This window comes from Loxodonta africana, chromosome 15, assembly GCF_030014295.1.
Source record: "Loxodonta africana isolate mLoxAfr1 chromosome 15, mLoxAfr1.hap2, whole genome shotgun sequence".
Taxonomy (NCBI): Eukaryota; Metazoa; Chordata; class Mammalia; order Proboscidea; family Elephantidae; genus Loxodonta; species Loxodonta africana.
Window position 1 is genome coordinate 44,236,463 of NC_087356.1, and position 20,444 is coordinate 44,256,906.

The window sequence follows — 20,444 nt, forward strand, 5'->3', positions numbered from 1 at the left end:
CACTTACCCCTGAGTATTTCTATTCCCTGCTTCCCCACTCAAATTTTATTCCAGAAAAAAAAACATCCCATGAAGGGGAAAATACTAGATTCCCATCTGTCCTTGTGAAAGAGGCAGTACAAATTCTTCTTCTCCCAGTACATTTAAAAAAGGACTCTAGTGCAAAACTGAGGAGAAGAAAACAGGTTTCTTTTATCGTTAGAAAAAATTTTAAATGTGAGGGCAGCAAAGCAGATTGTAAGAGAACACCAAGCAAACATACAGACTTGAGAGATGAAGGACTCAGATTTCCAGTGTGTAGCAGTTAAAAGGGAGTTCCTTCTCCACATTTCACACCCCTCCCCAACCACTGGAATTCCTCTTAGCCTACTTCTCTCTGGGTTCGTCCTCAGCCTCCCAACCCTGAGTCTTCTCTGCCCTGAACACAATAATTCCCCAAAGCCTTCTCAATTAATTGCTTATTTTCCACTTCCCCACCTCCTATGTACCTCCTCCTGAAAAAAAATTAAAAATAAAACACTTTGGATTCTGTGTAGTAGACTATATCATGCACTCCTCTCACAGTTTTCCCTATCTAAATAAATGTCAAGTCCACCCTTCTGGTTATTTACTCAGAGCAATGCCTTGGAGTCATTTGAAGATCTACTTTTCATCTCACACTCCTTGTCACAACCATCGGCATGTTAGTATCTCTATTTCCAAAATAGACCTCTCCTCACCTCCTCCACTATTACCACCATCCACCAAAGCAATCATCTTCTATAGGCAGGACAATAATAATGGCCTCCTAACTGGTGTCTCTTTTGTACTGTTAAAATAAAAATTAAATCATATCCTCTATTCAGGACTCTCCAGTTATTACCACATCATTCAAAATAAAACCCAAATCCTTAGAGTAGCCTATGAAATCCTACAAAATAAACTCCCTTATTATTTCTTTGACCTTATGTAGCAGTATCTCCCCGTTGCAACTCGATTCCAGCAACACTGGCTTCCTTGCTTTTCTCCCAATATGGAGGTTACATTTCTGCTTCAGAAATTTGCTGTTTTCTCTAACTAGGAACCTATTTCCTGGAGATGTTCCTATGGCTCATTTTCTTACTAACATTAAGACGTTGACCTGATCATACTTTCACAGGCAGCCTTCCATCACCATCTATTGTCGATCGATTGCAAAAACATCCTGAATTATTTATCCCTCCCAGTACCCATGCTTTTTTGCAATATGGCTTTGCATCTCCCCCCATCAAGAGTTAGGAGCTATTTACCCTCCCTTTGAATATGAGCTGGTTTTGTGGATTGTATTGATCCTGAGAATGAAGGAAACTTCATAGAATGCAGAACATCTTGTACCAGTATTGAGTCTAGGATTCAAGAAGCTTTGTGTGCTCTTATTTTCCAGCTTGGGATCCGGTCAACTGCCATCAGAACAAGCTCGGGTTAGTTGGCCACATGAAGAGAGAGATACAGCCCAGTCATCCCAATACCCCAGCTAATGGCCAGGCAACTATAAACATGTGAAAGACATGAAAGGCTCACGGGCCTTTGTACATCAGCCAGAACCCAGGTGATATCAACCTACTTTTAATTTGCTACTGAGTCTTACCCCAGTAAGTTTTTATCCCTTTTCCTGTTTTTTTTTTTCCTTCATAGCACTTAAAAAAAAAAAAAGTAAATATTTCATGTGTGCAGTTGTTGATTGTCTGTCTCCCCAACTAGAATGAAAGCAATAGTTTAGCGCATGACACCTAGTAAGCCCTCAATAAATATAACCTAGATGAAACAATCAATACTTTGAAAATATTTCTGTTAGAGAAAATGCCTTTTTTTTTAAATTAACTTTTATTGAGCTTCAAGGTGAACGTTTACAAATCAAGTCAGACTGTCACATATAAGTTTATATACACCTTACTCCGTACTCCCACTTGCTCTCCCCCTAATGAGTCAGCCCTTCCAGTCTCTCCTTTCGTGGCAATTTTGCCAGCTTCCAACTCTCTCTATCCTCCCATCTCCCCTCCAGACAGGAGATGCCAATACAGTCTCAAGTGTCCACCTGATATAATTAGCTCAGTCTTCATCAGCATCTCTCTCCTACCCACTGTCCAGTCCCTTTCATGTCTGATGAGTTGTCTTTGGGAATGGTTCCTGTCCTGGGCCAACAGAAGGTTTGGGGACCATGACCGCCAGGATTCCTCTAGTCTCAGTCAGACCATTAAGTATGGTCTTTTTGTGAGAATTTGGGGTCTGCATCCCACTGGTCTCCTGCTCCCTCAGGGGTTCTCTGTCGTGCTCCCTGTCAGGGCAGTCATCGATTGTGGCCGGGCACCAACTAGCTCTTCTGGTCTCAGGATGATATAGGTCTCTGGTTCATGTGGCCCTTTCTGTCTCTTGGGCTCTTAGTTATCGTGTGACCTTGGTGTTCTTCATTCTCTTTTGCTCCAGATGGGTTGAGACCAATTGATGCATCTTAGATGGCCACTTGTTAGCATTTAAGACCCCAGACGCCGCACTTCAAAGTGGGATGCAGAATGTTTTCATAATAGAATTATTTTGCCAATTGACTTAGAAGTCCCCTTAAACCATGGTCCCCAAACCCCAGCCCTTGCTCCGCTGACCTTTGAAGCATTCAGTTTATCCCGGAAACTTCTTTGCTTTTGGTCCAGTCCAGCTGAGCTGACCTTCCATGTATTGAGTATTGTCCTTCCCGTCACCTAAAGTAGTTCTTATCTACTAATTAATCAGTAAAACCCTCTCCCACCCTCCCTCCCTGCCCCCCTCGTAACCACAAAAGTATGTGTTTTTCTCAGTTTATGCTATTTCTCAAGATCTTATAATAGTGGTCTTCTACAATATTTGTCCTTTTGCCTCTGACTAATTTCGCTCAGCATAATGCCTTCCAGGTTCCTCCACGTTATGAAATGTTTCACAGATTCGTCACTGTTCTTTATCGATGTGTAGTATTCCATTGTGTGAATATAGCACAATTTATTTACCCATTCATCTGTTGATGGACACCTTGGTTGCTTCCAGCTTTTTGCTATTGTAAACAGAGCTGCAATAAACGTAGGTGTGCATATATCTGTTTGTGTAAAGGCTCTTATTTCTCTAGGGTATATTCCAAGGAGTGGGATTTCTGGGTTGTATGGTAGTTCTATTTCTAACTGTTTAAGAAAAGGCCTTTTTATGTAAGTAAGAGTATTCAGAGTGTGCTGATCAAGTCTGCTGAGATCTTACCTGAGGTTAAATTTCATTAACCCATGTATTTCATAATCATAACAAAAATAAAAATTGTTACCATTGATTTGATTCCAATTCATAGTGACCCTATAGAATGGAGTAGAACTGCCCTATAGGATTTTCAAGGAGAGGGTGGTAGATTCAAACAGCCAACCTTTTGGTTAGCAGCTGAGCTCTCAACTGCTGTACCACCAGGGCTCCATTTTCATAATAATACCTAGGGCAGAAATAACAGTACAATGCCAGGAGTTTTTCTTTTATTACATGAGATGAGCATGTTCATTGAAATTACAGCAGACTAAAGAAACATGGGGCAATTGTGGTTCAGTGGTAGAAATCTTGCCTTCCATGTGGGACACTTGGATTCGATTGCTGGCCAATGCACCTCACTGTGCATCCATCATCCATCAGCCAGTAGAGCGTTTCATGTTACAGTGATGCTGAACAATAGTCACCAGAGCTTCAAGGCTAAGATAATCTAGTAAGAAAGACCTGGTGATCTATTTCTGATAAATCAATCGATGAAAACCCTATGGATCACCATGATCTGATCCCTTTGTGCATGAGGTCTCTGTGGATCAGGGGCCAATCTGACAGCAGCTAATAAGAAAGAACCATGGTATCCTTCAGTTACCTAATTAGACTCAGGTGCCCAAGAGATGAATTTAAAGAGGAAATTGGCAATTAATGAAAAAATGATATGGGAAAACTATGAAATATTTCTAGAGTGATAAAGTTAGTGAGTTAGAGTCTTGCCTTTGGAAGAATGAGGTGCCACTGAAAGTAATGGAGAGAAAAGTACAGCAAAATTAGAGCTAGAATAGGAAACCACCTTCAGTGACATTGATCAGAAAAGCATGGCTGGAAACAGAATATGTGGAAGGAAACAGAAAGACAAATACTGCCTTCTTTGAGGGAAGTTATGAATATGAAGGGCCAAGGGTTTAAAATTGGGAAGATCAAGGGTTTGGAGGGTGTGGTAAGTGCAGAGAAAGGAAGAAGACCAAGAGAACATGGAAATAAAATTGGAATGTTGCAGAGTCAAGAAGGTACAAAGAAAAGAGAATTATCATTCAGGGTGTAAAACTCACTGGACCCTGTACCAGATCAGTCATGTGGTCTATCCATGTGAAACATGTAGTTTTCTGTGATATAACAATTCCTGACAGAGTCTATAAGAGATTTTTGCAGCATTTTTACAATAATCTCAGACAAAAAGGGGCCAAAAAAAAAATCCATGTCTCTTCATTTTCTCCTCGGCCTTGCAAACACCCCAGGAATTAGTCAGGAGATGCAGTCTATGGGACAGACAGACAAAGTGTGCATAGTCAGGACTAAGCAGAAAGGAAAAAGTTGGTGCTCACTGGCCTGCAAGCTTGGGTAGCAGGTTTGTGTCCAAGGCTGAAGCACTGTGGCAGGAGTGCTACAATCTTGCTGACATTAATAATCTGCCACATCTTCAGACTGGAGGCCTCTGATGGTGAGAGTGAAGTCTGTCCAAGACCCACTGCCACGGAGCTGGTCAGGGACCAAAGATGCAAGGCTAGATACCCAATAAATGAGCAGCTTAGGAGGCTGTCCTGGTTTCTGCTGGTAGTAGGCTGACGTTGTACCCACATTTTGCCTGGACTTGCGGCTGATAGTGACCGTTTTTCCTGGAGATGCAGCCAGAGGGGCTGGAGACTGAGTCATCATAATGTCCCCACTGGCACCTGAAATCACAAATGGACAATCATCACATATAGATACCTATATATGCTTTATCATAGACACATAAAAATATCCCATTTTAAATGCGCTTTCTATTGATAATGTGATTCAACACATAACTGAGTCCATTTTGGAAGTAGCCATCATTTCCTACTACATATTATTGAAATCATATTTCAATTATGGAACGATGCTACTCTAGAAGAATTGAGGCACTTTTCAAGAACCAGAGCAACAGGGACATGAGGGCCGGGGTCTGTGGCACCATCTTGCTGCCCCTGCCTGCCTGATGCAGATCAGCTCACATTGCAAAAGCCCCATTTATAATATCTGAGCAGCCAGCCTGGTTGTGGAGGGGCCTATGCAAAGCAATCAATGAGCATGGAAGCAAACTGCGTGAGCAATAGGTTGTGAAAGTAACCAATGTAAATCAAGAACCAAAAATATCTTCACAAAAAGTTTGATTCAATGATTAGAAAAGACAGAAGGCAACTCACAAGCTATAATATCAACTTAGAAGCTCTAAAATGCAGAAGGCTAAGTGATTTAATTAAGAGCCTCCATTTTAAATAAAAGAATTTTATAAAATGGGTTGTTTCCATAAATGAAGGGCCAGATTCTTGAATCCATAATCATGGTGAAATTAAACAAACTAAAAAATATTGGAAACATACAACAAAAAGAAGAGAAAAAGAGAGAAGAAAATGACAAATTTTTGACTCAATTTTTAATAGAAGTTTGTGGCCAAAAAATATCTGAGCTCCAAAGACACTTTTATCCTGAAGGACACGCTAAAGACACTGCAAACACTTGAGACTGGATTCCAGGGGTCTGAAAAGGACAGAGAAATGGAAGATAGAACCAGTAGTTGTCCATGTAGGGAGTCCTCAAAACCGAAAAAACCAAACCCACTGCCGTCGAGTCAATTCCGACTCATAGCGACCCTGTAGGGCAGAGTAAAACTGCCCCATAGAGCTCAGGGACCCTATATTGAGCTAGGGCACAAGGGGCCACTAATAAGTAAGTGTGAACCGAAGAGAAACTGGAAGCTATCATTCCCTTCCAAGGAACTGATAAGAGCTGCTCTGTGGAAATGGACAGGAAAAGACAAACAAGATTTCTTGGGGGGCGTTTGGGCTGTCATCAACTCTTGAGAGATTTTTTGCTCCAAGTATGCATGGCCTAGGTGGTCTGGAACTCTTCAAACTTGAAATCGGTTTAAGGTAGCAGAATGGTAGAGTCCAAAAATGGAAGCCTCTCTGGAAGTGAGCACAACTGATCCTCAGGAAACCTAACAAATGATTTTTTAAGGGGCGGTACCAACAAGAAGTCACAGATTCTTGACATCCAAGAAAGTAAGATAAGTAGGATATGAACATGAATGTGATGTAACAGAAATAACACAGAACAAAAGGAGTTCTGCTCACATTTCAGATTTGGGCATGATGTGAGTTTATTTAAAAAATAAATGACAAACAGCATGAGTGCAAGGTATAAGAAACTAAGAAGAGTGACGCTGTAGATTCAAAAAAGAATACAACGGAATTTCTATAAATTAGAGATTGAACAACCAAAATTTTAAATCTCAGTGGAAAATCCGCTTTCACTTCCAGGCAAGATATAGTAATAACAAGAATGAGGTTTTTCCTCCAGGTGAAACAACCAAAATATATGTATATGCACACACATTTTTTTAATATATTTATATATATACACACACACACACACACACACAGATGGTTTTCAAGACCCTGGCCATCAGGCATTGAAGGACAATGATAACAGAGACAGAAATCAAACAAAGTGAGCACTATGATGGCACTAGCCAGCTGCCCTAAGAGAGTTTTCCGGCTGCACCACAGGAAGGAGGAAGAGAGGTAGAGCCCAGCAGACTCTGTAAGTTGAGGAGACAGAGCTGAGCATCCAGACAGACTAGAGTGGTTGAAGTTTTCAGGACAAAATACCAAAGAAGAAAAAAAAAGAGAAAGAACTACAGATATATGGGGATAGTGCCTCTGGAATTTATATGTAAAAGTACTCCCTGGTAACTCCTGATCCACTGGCACCCCCACACTCTACTATCTTTCCTATTACTGTAAATGAGGAGACAGTCCTCATATCTGTAACCAGTCCTCTGGTCCATACCTCTGGACTCCTCAAGAGCATTCTTTGGCATTTCTCTCCTTTCTTTCCAGAAATAGTCATGTTCCCCTCCCTTTAGAATCATTTCCATCACCACTCAAATAACATTCTAAAAAACTCTCTAGATCTCACATCTCCCTCTAGTTATGCCGTTTCACTCTTCTCCTTTACCATAAAGCTCGCTGAAAAAGTTGTAGAGTCACAAATGCCAAATCCTCTCTTCCTATTCTCTCTTGGGCACCCTCTAATCATGGCGTTATCCCTACTGTTTCACTGCTCTACTCAATGTCACTAGTGACCTCCACCCTGCCAAATCCGATGGTCACATAGCAGTCCTCATCTTCCAGATCAATGAGTAGCATTTAGCACATTGACAAAGTCCTCCTTCCGGATACAATCTCCATATCGAGCTCCAGGGTGTCGCATTCTCCTTTTTTCATCCATCCACACTGCTCCGCCTCAGACTCCTTTGCTGCTTCCTCCTCATCTCCCTTGCTTCAGAGCTCATCAGTCCCTGGGCTTCTTCTGTTCTCCATCTATTCAGTGTTTATTTTTTACCTAAGAGTTAAATCCTTAACTTTTTGCTTAAGAGTTAAATCCCTTGCCATATCTGTTCCCATAAATCCAATGGTCTACTTGACGCCCACACATGAAGTCTAATACACATCTCAAACTTAAAACGTTCAGAACAAAATTCCTAATCTTCATCCCCAAATCCACTCCTCCCAGAGTGTTTCCTATCTAAATAAATGTCAAGTCCACCCTTCTGGTTATTTACTCAGGGCAAAGCCTTGGAATCATTTTAGGATCTACTTTTCATCTCACACTCCTTGTCACACCCATCAGCATGTTGGTATCTCTATTTCCAAAAAACAGACCTCTCCTTACCCCCTCCACTATTACCACCATCCACCAAAGCAATCATCTTCTATAGGCAGGATGATAGTAATGGCCTCCTAACTTCTATCTCTTTGTGCTGTTAAACTACAAATTAAATCACATCCTCTATTCAGAATTCTCCAGTTATTATCACGTCATTCAAAGAAAAGCCTAAATCCTTAGAGTGGCCTACAATACCCTACAAAATAACCCCTCTTTGATCTTATGTCCCAGTAATCTCATCACAGCTCGACTCCAGCAACACTGGCTTCCTCTCTTCTCTCCCAATACACTGGCTACATTTCTGCTTCAGAAATTTGCTGTTTTCTCTAACTATGACCTTATTTTCTGGAGATATTCCTATAGCTCTTTTGCTCACCAACATTAAGACTTTGATCATACCTTCTCAGGGCAGCCTCCCATTGTCATCTATTGCAGATCGATTACAAAAACATCCCCAATTCTTTACCCTTCCCTGTATTCATGCTTTTTTGTAATATGACTTGGCATCTCCTCCCATCAAGTGTTAAGTGTTATTTACCTTCCCTTTGGATAAGAGCTGGTTTTGGGAATTGTGTTGATCCACAGAATGAAGCAAACTTCATAGAATGCAGAACATCTCATACCAGTATTTAGTTTAGGCTTCAAGATACCTTGTGTGCTCTTGTTTTCTATCAAACAAGCTACAGTTAGTCTGGCAGAGGATGAGAGAGATATGGCCCAGTCACCCCAATAGCCCCAGCTGATGGCTAGTCAACTATATACATGTCAAAGAGATGAAAGACTCATGGGCCTTTCTACATCAGCTACCACCCAGTTTACTTCATCCTACCTTTAATTGCTACTCGCTTTTAACTCAGCATGCTTTTATCCCCTTCCCTGCTTAATTTTTCTTCATAGCACTTACAAAAAATAGTAAATATTTTATTCATGCCGATGTTGATTCTGTGCCTCCCTCAACTAGAATGAAAGCAATATTTTAGTCCATGACAGCCAGTAAGCCCCAATAAATATGTCTTGAATAAAGGGATCAGTACTTTAAAAACATTTCCCATGTTAGAAGAAAGACCTTGTTATGTAAGTAAGAGTGTTCAGAGTGTGCTGATCAAGTCTGCTGAGATCTTATCTGAAGCAAAATTTCATTAACCCATGTATTTCATAATAATAGTAATAATAAACTGTAACTGTTGATTTGATTCTGACTCACAGCAACCGTATAGGACAGAATAGAACTGCCCCACAGGGTTTCAAAGGAGCCGCTGGTGGATTCGAACTGCTGACCTTTTGGTTAGCAGCTGAACTCTTAACCACAGCACCACCAGGGCTCCAATTTCATAATAATTCTAGTGCAAAGGTAATACTAGAATGCCAGTTTTTCTAGTGAAGCCGACAACTAACAGGTTCTTGTCCAGCACAGGTTGAAAGAACAGAAAGGTTTGTTCACAGTTTGCCAACTTGGAGGCAGACAGGATCTCACCACCTAAGGCTGCCAGCTCCCTGAGCTAAGGCAGATTTGTTCTTTATATAGGGACGGACATACATACTCATGACCAGTAAGGGGAGGATTCAGCCCTGTGATGTGTGCACAGTCTGCATAATTTTTGTGAGTTTTTGTGTGTGGCTCTAAAAAATACTGTGCACAGTCCTAAAAAAATGGTGACACCTTGCTACTGCCACCCCAGGAAGTTTGTATAGCAGGTAAATTTGGAGTTGGTGCATGTGCGCCTTGGCCTCCTGCCAGAAGAGAGGAAACCTGGGGAATCGACCAATCATGGTGAGGTGTTGTAACAAAAATGTAACAAGAGTAGACTTCGGAAAAGCAACTATTATGGGATGGTCAATAATCCTCTGCCCCCTTCATTCCCTCCTCTAATACTGGTCCCTTTAATCTTAAAGGGAAATAGGGGCAAAGGTCATTCTTTTATAACATCTTCAAGCTGAATACGGGCATTGGTCTGGTTCTATAGGGCCCTCATAGAATTGACTCACAGCTCCATCTGGAGAGATAGGTAGAAAGCCTTGTTGGAGCGTCATTTGCAAATGGAATTTTTCAATCCTGGAAGACACAAATCTAACAAGAAGCTTGAATATACAAGGATCAAAGAGCAATAAGAGGAAAATTACAACCAGGGAACCCAACAGGGGAAGAAACCAGCTGAGTGAGGGAAGTGCACTTTTTACGGCTTGCCATATATCCTGGGCGTTTGATCCTTGGTTAAAATTATGGAGCCACAAGGCCTGGTCTTATAACTTTTTTACACTGATGTCAACCTGGCCAGAGGAATTTATATGTGCAGCAAGAGGTGTCTGCTACTGCACACACTTCTCCTTGTTCTGCCAGCAGGCAGTCCAGTACAATCTGGTGGTCCAAGACCACTTTGGCCAGGGAGTCTACGGATTTCTGTCGAGCTTCTATCGCCTCGCCTGGCCTGAGGACTATGCTATGGTCTCAATGGTCTGGGTTAAATTTTTTAAGGTTGGCTCATGATAGGCAAATCCTCCCCAGGAGCAAGCATTCCTATAGCAGCTCCAATTCCTGCCAGAATCAGTCCTATAGCCCATTTGTGCTAGGTGCTGTTTCAGGGAATGAGATCTGTATGGAAGACTGGGTTGGCGTTAAGAAGCCTAAAGTACATTTTCCCCCAGAATCACAGCGTCTAGGCACTCAAGAACCCACCCATCAGAACCATACTTAGTCGGGTGGGAACTACTACGTAGTGGGGAGTAACCACACACTCAAGCATATCCTTGTGGGGCACAGAAAGAGAGTTTTGAAGGCATGGTGGTCAGAATATCTTGGGCCTCCCTGAGCCACCTGTTCTCAGAAAGATTTCAACCCAACAGGCCAAAATAGCTGGGCCCAGGGGAAATATGGGGTGTGTGTGCCCAACAGTCCCACTGGAATGAATTACAGGATTGTTTTGCCTTTTCTCTTTAGACAGAGGTATTGAAGTTGGGCACCCAACTCACCTCCTCCCAAACACTGACTAGACAAACTCCCTTGCCCTTTTGTACCTTGCTCATGGAACAACATATCAGAGCAGTGCTGTTGGCATTTTTTAAGAAGATTTCACAATCCTCGAAGTGGGAGGTGTTCCAACTATCCACTAAAGTCAAGTTTTCTATCTGGGCCTGGGCCGTGACATAGGTCTCCTTTAGTTCTCCTTTGAGCCATATGTCAAAAGACATACCTGCTGGGTAGGTCTGTTCAGAACTCCAGTACAGTTAAACCTAACCATAGGAGGTTTAATGAAACGGAAGAGCAAGGGATCTTTGGTGGGGGGCAGGGACTGGTATGGTTGACAGTGGGGGATGGCACCTGGGAGTAGTTAGGCACTGTGAGAATTTAGGGCAGTTCTACTCTGTCCTATAGAGTCGAAATGAGTCGGAATCGACTCGATGGCACTGTGTTTGGGTTCTGACGTTTTCGTCGGAGGGGAAAAACATATCCAACATAAATGAACTGGCTAGCCTTCACTGATAGCTTTTAAAACTTGGTAAAAGGAATTATTTTCCCAGTTTTCAGAGCCTTGTGCCCAAGGGGATAGTATAAAGAGTCTCAGGAGCACTGTGAGAAAGGGCTTCATCTTAAGAATCTTACAGATGCAATTAATTCTTGAGAATTAAACCTTTAACACCAAGGGAAACAAACGTATCCAAAGATGGGCAGCTGGCAAGCAAAGGCCAACCAGAATATTAGGCAAAGAGCTCTAGTAAAGGGAAGTCCTAAAATCTCTATTACATTTATTATTAGCAGAAAGTTTTGCTTATCAGGTCTGGGCCTTTGGAACAACAGCTTGAGTCCTTCTTGTGGTTCTACTGTCCAGTCAGGCTCCGTGATCTTGTTTTCTGGTTCTCTAGTACCAGGACTTGCTGGGGTGGCTGTTGGTTTTACTCAAGAATAATGAACCCGTGGTTTTATTCCTTCAAGCTTCAGAGAAGAATATATGGTTAGTAACACCAGCTAGGGTCCCTCCTATATCAGCTGGAGGTCTTGATCCTCCTTCCAATGTTTTAACAAGACCCAATCACCTGGTAAGAAGGGGTGTAATGGGCCATCAGGTGGGTCCAGCAGCCTCCAGGCTGTACAGTCTTTAATGAGGCTTGAATTTGTGAGAGCAAAGTCCCAATCTGACCTTTAGGATCTACCTCACTGTTAGGAAACTGAGCATGGTCTATCTGGAAGGGTCTCCTATACATCATTTCATAGGGGCTTAAATTAAGTCTGCTTCCTGGGGCTCACAGAATCCTCAAGAGAGCCAGTGGCAGGGCCCTTATCCATTTTAGTAATTTCTTGATGTATTTTTGCTATAGTTTTCTTCAGGATATGATTAATTTTTTCTACCTTTCCAGAGGACTGTGGTCTCCAGGCAGCATGTAGCCTCCAAGTAATGCTGAGTGCCTTTGATACCTGTTGAGTTACTTCAGAGACAAAAGCTGGCCCATTGTCTGAATGAAGGGTGATGGGCATGCTGAACCTTAGAAAATTTGTTCTAACAGAACCTTTGATATTTCAAAAGCTTTTTTCTGTCTGAGTTGGAAATACCTCCATCCAATTGGAAAAAGTGTCTCCAAATACTAGGAGGTACCTCAGGTTTCCAGGCACCTTGGGCATGGCTTTAACACCTACTTCCCAGTCTTCAGCTGGACCCTTTTCTGTAAACTAGACACCAGGGGGCAGAAGAGGCCAGTTTTTTGGGTTATTTTGGATGCAAATATGGCATCGTGTGTGAATTGTTTTTATGATCTGAAGGAGCTTTTTCCCTGCAAAATGCCTTTTAATCCCTCTGGTTGTCACCTCCTGTCCCCAATGGGTGGCTTCATATAAGGTCCTCAAAATGTTCCATGCTGTAAGTCGTGGTAAGCAGATAATTCCTGCAGGATTTTTATACCACTCATGTGACTGGCTGGGGTCTACTGAAAATCCTCATTCTTTTATTAACTCACAATCCTCCTTTGTGTATGTTGGGTTAAAGTGTTCCTGAGGATGCTGAATGATGAGGCCCTGTACTGATAGTGGTTCTTCAGTCTGAGCTATCCTTCTTGCTGCCTGTTCTGCTGTGAAGTCAGCCAGGGCTGCCTCAGGAGTGTTTTCCTTTTGGTGTTCCTTACAGTGAATTATTGCTACCTGTTGAGGCATTTGAACAGGTTTCGACAATGCCAAAATCTATCCTCCATATTTTATCTCCTTATGTGCTGATGTTAGAAGGCCCCTCTCTTGGCATAATGAGGATCAGTCCAGATTGTCACAATCTTACCTTTTGCGAAGGTTAGGGCTCGAGTTAGAACAACAAGTTCAGCCTTTTGGGCAGAGGTCCCTACAGGCAGGGGTTCTGCTTCAACAACCTGTGCGGGTTCAAGGAAAACAAATGCATATCCAGCCTTTCTGTTTCCTTCTTCTATGACACTACTCCCATCAACATACCACTGGAGACCCTCCTTGAAAGGAGTGTCTCATAGGTCTGGCCTGCTGGAGTATGTTTCTTCTATCGTCTGCAAACAATCATGAATTAGAGGAGGATTTTCAGGGAGTGGCAATAGTGTGGCTGGATTTAACTGGGTTCCAGTGACCAGAATTATAGCTGGGTTGTCTGTTAGTATAGCTTGGTGTTTATGCAGTTTGCCCATGATCAGCTATAGGCCTCCTTTTTGTTCCAGAAGGGCAATCACTGCGTGAGAATTGTGCACAGTCAGAGGCTGGTCTAGAGATAGTTTTTTGGCCTCTAGAATTAGTTTGCAGGCAGCTGCTACTGCCCTCAGGCAGGGAGGCCACCCCTGTGAGGGCAAATCCAATTGCTTGGAGAAGTATCCTAGGGGCCTCTGGTGAGGCCCCAGACTCTGGGTAAAGACTCCCAGGGCCATTTCTTTGCATTCATGGGTGTAAAGATGAACGGCTTTTCCAAGTCAGGGAGGCCCAAAGTGGGGGCCTTTAATAACGTAGCCTTTATTTCCTTAAAGGCCTGTTGACGGCTAGCAGACCAAATGAATGGGTCTCTATCCCCGTTTTTTAGCTTTGTAAAGGGGTTTTGCTATCAGTCTAAAGTTTGGGATCCATATTCTACAAAATCCAGCCATGCCTCAAAGTCCCCTGAGCTCTCATCTATCTGATAGTTCTTGAGTGGAACAAATGGCCTCTTTGCTTGAGGGAGACAGGGTTCAAGTTCCTTGTGATACGAGGAATCCCAGATATTGGACCTGTAGCTGAGATATCTGGGCTTTTTCTTTCAAGACTTTATATCCCAGCTGGGCCAGGAGATTTAAAGTCTTAATGGTATTTTGGTTGGAGGCCTTATGCCCTTTACTGGCAATGAGAAGATCTTCAACATGTTGGAGCAGGACCCCCTCCTTTAATTTAAGGCCCTGGAAACCCTGACTGAGTGCTTCCCCAAAGATGGTTGGGCTGTTTTTAAATCCCTGAGGAATTACAGTCCAAGTCAAATGAGACTTGTGTCCTGTGTTGTAGTCTTCCCACCCAAAGGCAAACAGTGCCTGAGATTCTTGGGTCATGGGGATGCAGACAAATGCATCTTTTAAATCATGCATGGAAAACTAGTTACAGTCTCCAGGTATTACAGGCAGCATGGTATAGGGTTTCGGGACAACTGGGTGGATATCACTTACGATTTGGTTGATTGCTCTCAGGTCCTGTACCACTCTGTATTCTCCATTGGGTTTTTTTTACAGGCAGGATGGGTGTATTGTATTCTGACTGGCATTGTTGAAGCAGTCCTGTTTTCAGGAATTGGGTTACCAGTTTCTGAAGTCCCTCTGGATCCTCTCTTCTCATGGGAAACTGCTTTAGATTGGGAGTCTTCACCCCTTCCTTTAGTTTGATTACCATTGGGGCTGCACATACTGCTCTCCCAAGCTCTCCACTAGCCCATAAAATGGTGTCTACTTCTTGTAGGATGTGTTCCAGTATTTGGGAAGAGTTGTCTATCCTCTGGGGCAGGAGGACCGCTTGTAACCACAAGCCCTCCTCAGCTGGAGCCTGGATTTGGATAACTGGGTTTTTAGTCCCGTGAAAGGAGATACTGGCCCCTAATTTGGAGAGCAAATCCCCTCCCAATAAAGGGGTCAGGCATTCTGGTATGTACAGGAATTGATGAGTGAGAATGGAGCTCCCAGTTGTGCATATAGCTGGCTTTAAAAAGTTTTAATCATTTACTTTTCCTGACACACCAAAAATTAGAGTCCTTTTGGAATTCAAGGGTAAGGTAAGGGGATCATTTAAAACTGAGTGGGTGGCACCTGTGTCTAAGAGGAATTGTATTGGCCTTCTCTCTATTGTTAGGTTAGCCTGAGGCTCTTCAGGGGAGATGGTGATGGTGTCTCCCAGTTGGATCCAGTCTGTGGGAAGCCCCAGGATGCTTCATGATTGGGGGTTACTCACTATATGCTTCACTGGCCAGGCTTGTTCAGGGTATTCGTTTTTCCAGTGTCCCTCTTTACAAAAGAAGGCACACTGGTCCCTTCTCAGGGGGCCAGAGTTCCGATGGAGGATTTTTTTCCATTCTCTTGATTCCAGTTGATGTGGTGAGGGGAATGGTTTCCCAGTTAAGGCTGCCATCAGCAGGGTAGACTGTTGTCTGGCTCGGCAAGTTTTCTTCTGCTCTTGTTCCTGGTCCCTGTTATTAAAAACTTTAAAGACTATTTCAACTAATTGAGAGACAGGCATACCTGGTCTTCCGTCCAATATCTGGAGTTTTTTGCAGATATCTGCAGAGCCTTGTCCTATGAAGGTGATATTAACCATTCATTGAGTCTCAGTGGCTTCAGGATCCATGTCAGTGTGTTTCCAGAAGGCCTGAAAAATTCTTTCAAGAAATCAGAGGGGTTTTCTTTAGGTCCCTGAATTACTTCATAAATTTTTGAAAGGCTTTTCTGTTTTTGTACCCCAGTTTTAAGGCCTTCTAGTAAGCACTTTCTATAATGCCTCGGCCTACTCATGCCCTCCGAATTGTAATCCCACTCTGGATCTGCTCCAGGGACTGCAGCACTGGCTGGCAATTTATCAGGATTTTTGGGGTCTTTATTATGTTCTTTACCAGTGAACTGTCTAGCCTTTTCCAAAACCATTCTCCTCTCTTCAGAAGAAAGAAGAACTTCCACCAGGGACTAGCAATCCGCCCAGGATATTAAAAAAAAAAAAAAAAAATTTTATGGACCAAAATATGTCATGCATCTTTTGAGGGTCCTGATGGTATGTTGGGAGATTATTTTTCCAGTTAAACAAATCTGAAGTGGTGAAAGGGACATGCACCAAAGTGTTCCTAATTTTCCCATCTACTCCTGTTTCAGCAGGTGCCTCTCTTAAAGGCAATTGGCCTATTTCTAGATCACCCTCTTTGACAATACTCTGGCTAGTTGAGGAAATGGACTGTTCCTGGCCAAATGTAGCACCACTGTGGGTATGAGGTGGGGAAACATTCCTGTTCCTGGGGTCCCGGGATCAGTGGGGGCTAGCCCTGAGGCCCCAGGGCCAGAGTTGTCAGGAACGACTTGGGGAATCTCAGGGTAAACAAGATTATATGGTGGTGGCAGTCCCACTACAATTTTGGACTCTTCTGCCTCCAGAACTTGTTTAGACTTCTGACTAACCTGAACCATCAATTTACACTGCTGTTGTAATCCCTGATTATAATACAGAGTCATGAACTTTGGAACATAAGGCACCTCATCCCACTTATGGTCTGTCTTACAAATCTAACTGCAAAATGGTATTGTGGTGCAGACTTCCCTCGGCTGGCCACTTCTGATCTTCTAAATTATATTGAGGCCAAGCTGTGCCACAGGGTACCTCAAATGCTTCCTCCTGGTGTCACCAGTTAAAAAAAAAAATCCCAATGTGTCAAGGTGCACTCTAAAGGGGGTGGTTTAGGGGTGGACTGAGTGGTGCCCATCTTGTTTATGGGTATTATCCCTTCTAATTAGTTTGCCAGGGGAAGGATGTATTCCAGAGGCCCTGGCTATATGAAGGGGAAGAACTTGGTTACCCTGATAAACAATCTCAGGCAGCACAATTCAAGTACCACACCTTCCAGAGCCAATGTTGGCAAGGAGGGTATTTTGCTCCAACTAAATTAGTGTCTTATAGAAGACTCAGTTTCTGAAAATAGAATGTTTCAGTATAGTACTTAGAAGAGAGAGATAAAAGCATCCTGTGCAGGTAGGGCCCTGGATTTGAGCGAGTCAAGTCTTCTAGCTAAAACACGTGACAAACAAGGGGAGGGGCCCAAGACACACAGATAATATTCCTTAACCAGATCCTGCAACCACATCACGACCAAAAACAAATGTGCAGGGGATGAGAGGAAACATCAGGTGGAGACCTATGCCCTCTTCCGGGGGCGGAGGGGGGGCTCAGCCCCAGGACACAGTGACAGTCTCCCCAGGTGTCCTTTAGGTGCGGGGATCAAGGGCTTTGCCCTCATGCAGGTGGGGACTCAGCCCCAGGACACAGCGAGATCACTACAAGGCCTAGTAACACCTGTTACCAAGGACACAATCCACCCCTTTTTAGTTACTCCAAAATGAAATTTAAAAGAGGTACCTGTTTCATGGCACCATCAGAACGTTTCTGTTCTCCAATGGGGGACTTGCCGGTGGTCCAGTCCAGGGCTGGTGCCACCCAGAAAGTCCTCCCAACCCAATGGAGGGTGCAGGGTGCCCTTCCCAGGAGATTTCAGAACCTAACTCACCCCGAGCGGGAGTCTCCACTGTGCCCACCTGGGGTACCAAATAAAGCTGACAACTAATAGGTTCTTGCCCAGCACACTAGCAAATTGAAGTCAGCCAGACTCGGGGTTGGAAGAAGGTTTATTCACAGTTTGCAAACTGGGAGGCAGGCAGAGTCTCATGACCTAAGGCTGCCAGCTCCCTGACCTAAGGCAGATTTGCTACTTTTTTTTAGAGGGTGACACACTTTCTCATGAACAGTGAGGGAAGAATCTTCAGTCCTGCAATGCGTGTGCAGTCCGCATAACTTTTGTGAATGAGTTTTTTGCTCACGGCTTTAAAAATACTGGGAAAAGTCCTAAAAAAATCGCAACGGCTGCCCCTGCCACCCCAAACCCACTCCAAACCCATTGCCATCGAGTCGATTCCGACTCATAGCAATCCTATAGGACAGGGTAGAACTTCCCCCACAGAGTTTCCAAGGAGCACCTGGCGGGTTTGAACTCCTGACCTCTTGGTTAGCAGCCGTAGCACTTACCCACTACACCACCAGTGTTTCCCGGTGATACCCCAGGAAGGCCATATAGTGAGTAAATTTGGAGTTTATGTGCCTGCTTTTCAGCCACCTGCCGGGAGAAGAGAAGAAACTTGGAGAATCAACCAATCATGGTGAGGTGGTATAAAGGTTGTAACAAAAATGTAACAAAAGTAGATAGATTTTTCTAAAAAACAACTATTATGGGATGATCAATAACCCTCTGCCAGCTTCACTAGTATTACATGAGATGAGCACGTTCATTCAAATTACAGCAGACTCAAGAAACGTGGGGGGCGGTGATGGTTCAGTGGTACAAGTCTTGCCTTCATGTGGGATACCCGGGTTGGAAGCTGGCCAATGCACCCTTCTGCCAGTAGAGGCTTGCATGTTGCATTGATGCTGAACAAGTGTTACCAGAGCTTCAAGACTAAGATAATCTAGGAAGAAAGACCTAGTGATCTATTTCTGATCAATCAATCAATGAAAACTCTACAGATCATCAAGTTCTGATCCCATTGGGCATGAGGTCTCTGTGGATCGGGGACCAACCTGACAGCAGCTAACAAGAAAGAACCATGATATCCTTCAAGTTATCTATTTAGGGTCTGGTGCCCAAGATATAAATTTAAGGAGGAAGTTGGCAATTAATGAAAAAATGACATGGGAAAGCTATCAAATATTTCAGTGATAGGGTGAGTTAGAATCGACTGGACAGCCCTGGGTTTGGGTAGGGTTAGTGAATTAGACACTTGCCTTTCAAAGAATGAGGTGCCACTAAAAGAAATGGAGAGAAAATGACAGTAAAATAAGAGCTAGAGTAGGAAAACACCTACAGTGAAATTGATCAGAGAAGCATGACTGGAACAGGATATCTAAAAGGAAACAGAAAGAGGAATACTGCATTCTTTGAGGAAAGCTTTGAAAATGAAGGGTCCAGGGTTTAATATTGGGGCTGTCAATTGTTGGGAGGGTGTGGTAAGTGCAGAGAAAGGAAAAAGACCAAAAGAAGAAGCAAATAAAATTAGAATGTTGCAGAGTCAAAAAGGCACAAAGAAAAGAGAATTGATCTTTCAGGGTGTAAAATTCACTGGACCTATGCCAGATCAGTCATATGGTCTATCCATGTGAAACATGCAGGTTCCTGTGATATGACAACTCGTGACAAAGTCTATAAGAGATTTCTGTAGCATTTTAAAAATAATCTCAGACAAACAGGAGCTCAAAAAAATCCACATCCCTTCATTTTCCCCTGGACCTTGCAAACACTTGAGGAATTGGTCAGGAGATATGGCCCATGGGGCAGACAGAGGAAGCGTGCTTGGTCAGGGCTGAGTGGAAAGGAAACAGCTGGCGCAGTGAAGACTCACTGGCCTGCAAGCTTGCGTAGGAGGTTTGTGTTTGAGGGTGAAACATTGTGGGAGGATAGCCATTATGTTGCTGACAGTAATAGTCTGCCACATCTTCAGCCTGGAAGTTGCTGATGGTGAGAGTGAAGACTGTCCCAGATTCACTGCCACGGAACCGATCAGGGACCCCAGATGCATGGCGGGATGTATCATAGATGAGCAGCTTAGGAGCCTGTCCTGGTTTCTGCTGGTACCAGTCTAAGTTGCTACCAACACTCTGGCTGGCTTTGCAGCTGATGGTAGCTGTTTCCCCTGGAGACACAGCCAAGGAGGCTGGAGACTGGGTCATCACAATGTCCCCACTGGCACCAGAAATCACAAATAGACAATTATCACACTTAAGTACCTATACTCGTATTATCATAGACACATTAAAATATCCCGTTTTAAATGTGCTTTCTAGCGATAATATGTTTCAGCATGTACTTGAGTCCATTTTGAAAATAGCCACCATTTCCCACTACATATTAAAATCATTTTTTAATTTGGTAAGATGCTACTCTAGAAGGATTGAAACACTTTTAAGTTTCTCACCAGAGACCCAGAGCAACAGGGAAATGAGAACAAGAGTCTGTGGCACCATCTCGCTGCCCCTGCGTGTCTGATTTAGCTCAGCTCACATTGCAAAGGCCCTTTTTATAGTATCTGAGCAAACAGCCTGGGTGTGGAGCGGCCTGTGCAAAGCAATCAATGAGTGTGGAAGCAAACTGCGTGGGCAATAGGTTGTGAAAATAACCAATGTAAATCAAGAACCAAAAAAATATCATCACAGAGGGTGTAATTCAATGATTAGGAAAGAGAGAAGTCAACTTACAAGCTACAGTATCACTTAGAAGCTCTAAAACTGCAGAGGG

General features: G+C 43.3%; 1 gene segment (V, D, J or C); it reads right to left on the reverse strand.

Moving 5' to 3' along the window:
- Positions 1-4,677: 4,677 nt before the first annotated feature.
- On the reverse strand, positions 4,678-19,879 carry LOC135227686 (immunoglobulin lambda variable 8-61-like). The segment is given in 2 exon segments: positions 4,678-4,949; positions 19,552-19,879. Coding segments are annotated over 2 exon segments (600 nt in total).
- Positions 19,880-20,444: the final 565 nt, after the last annotated feature.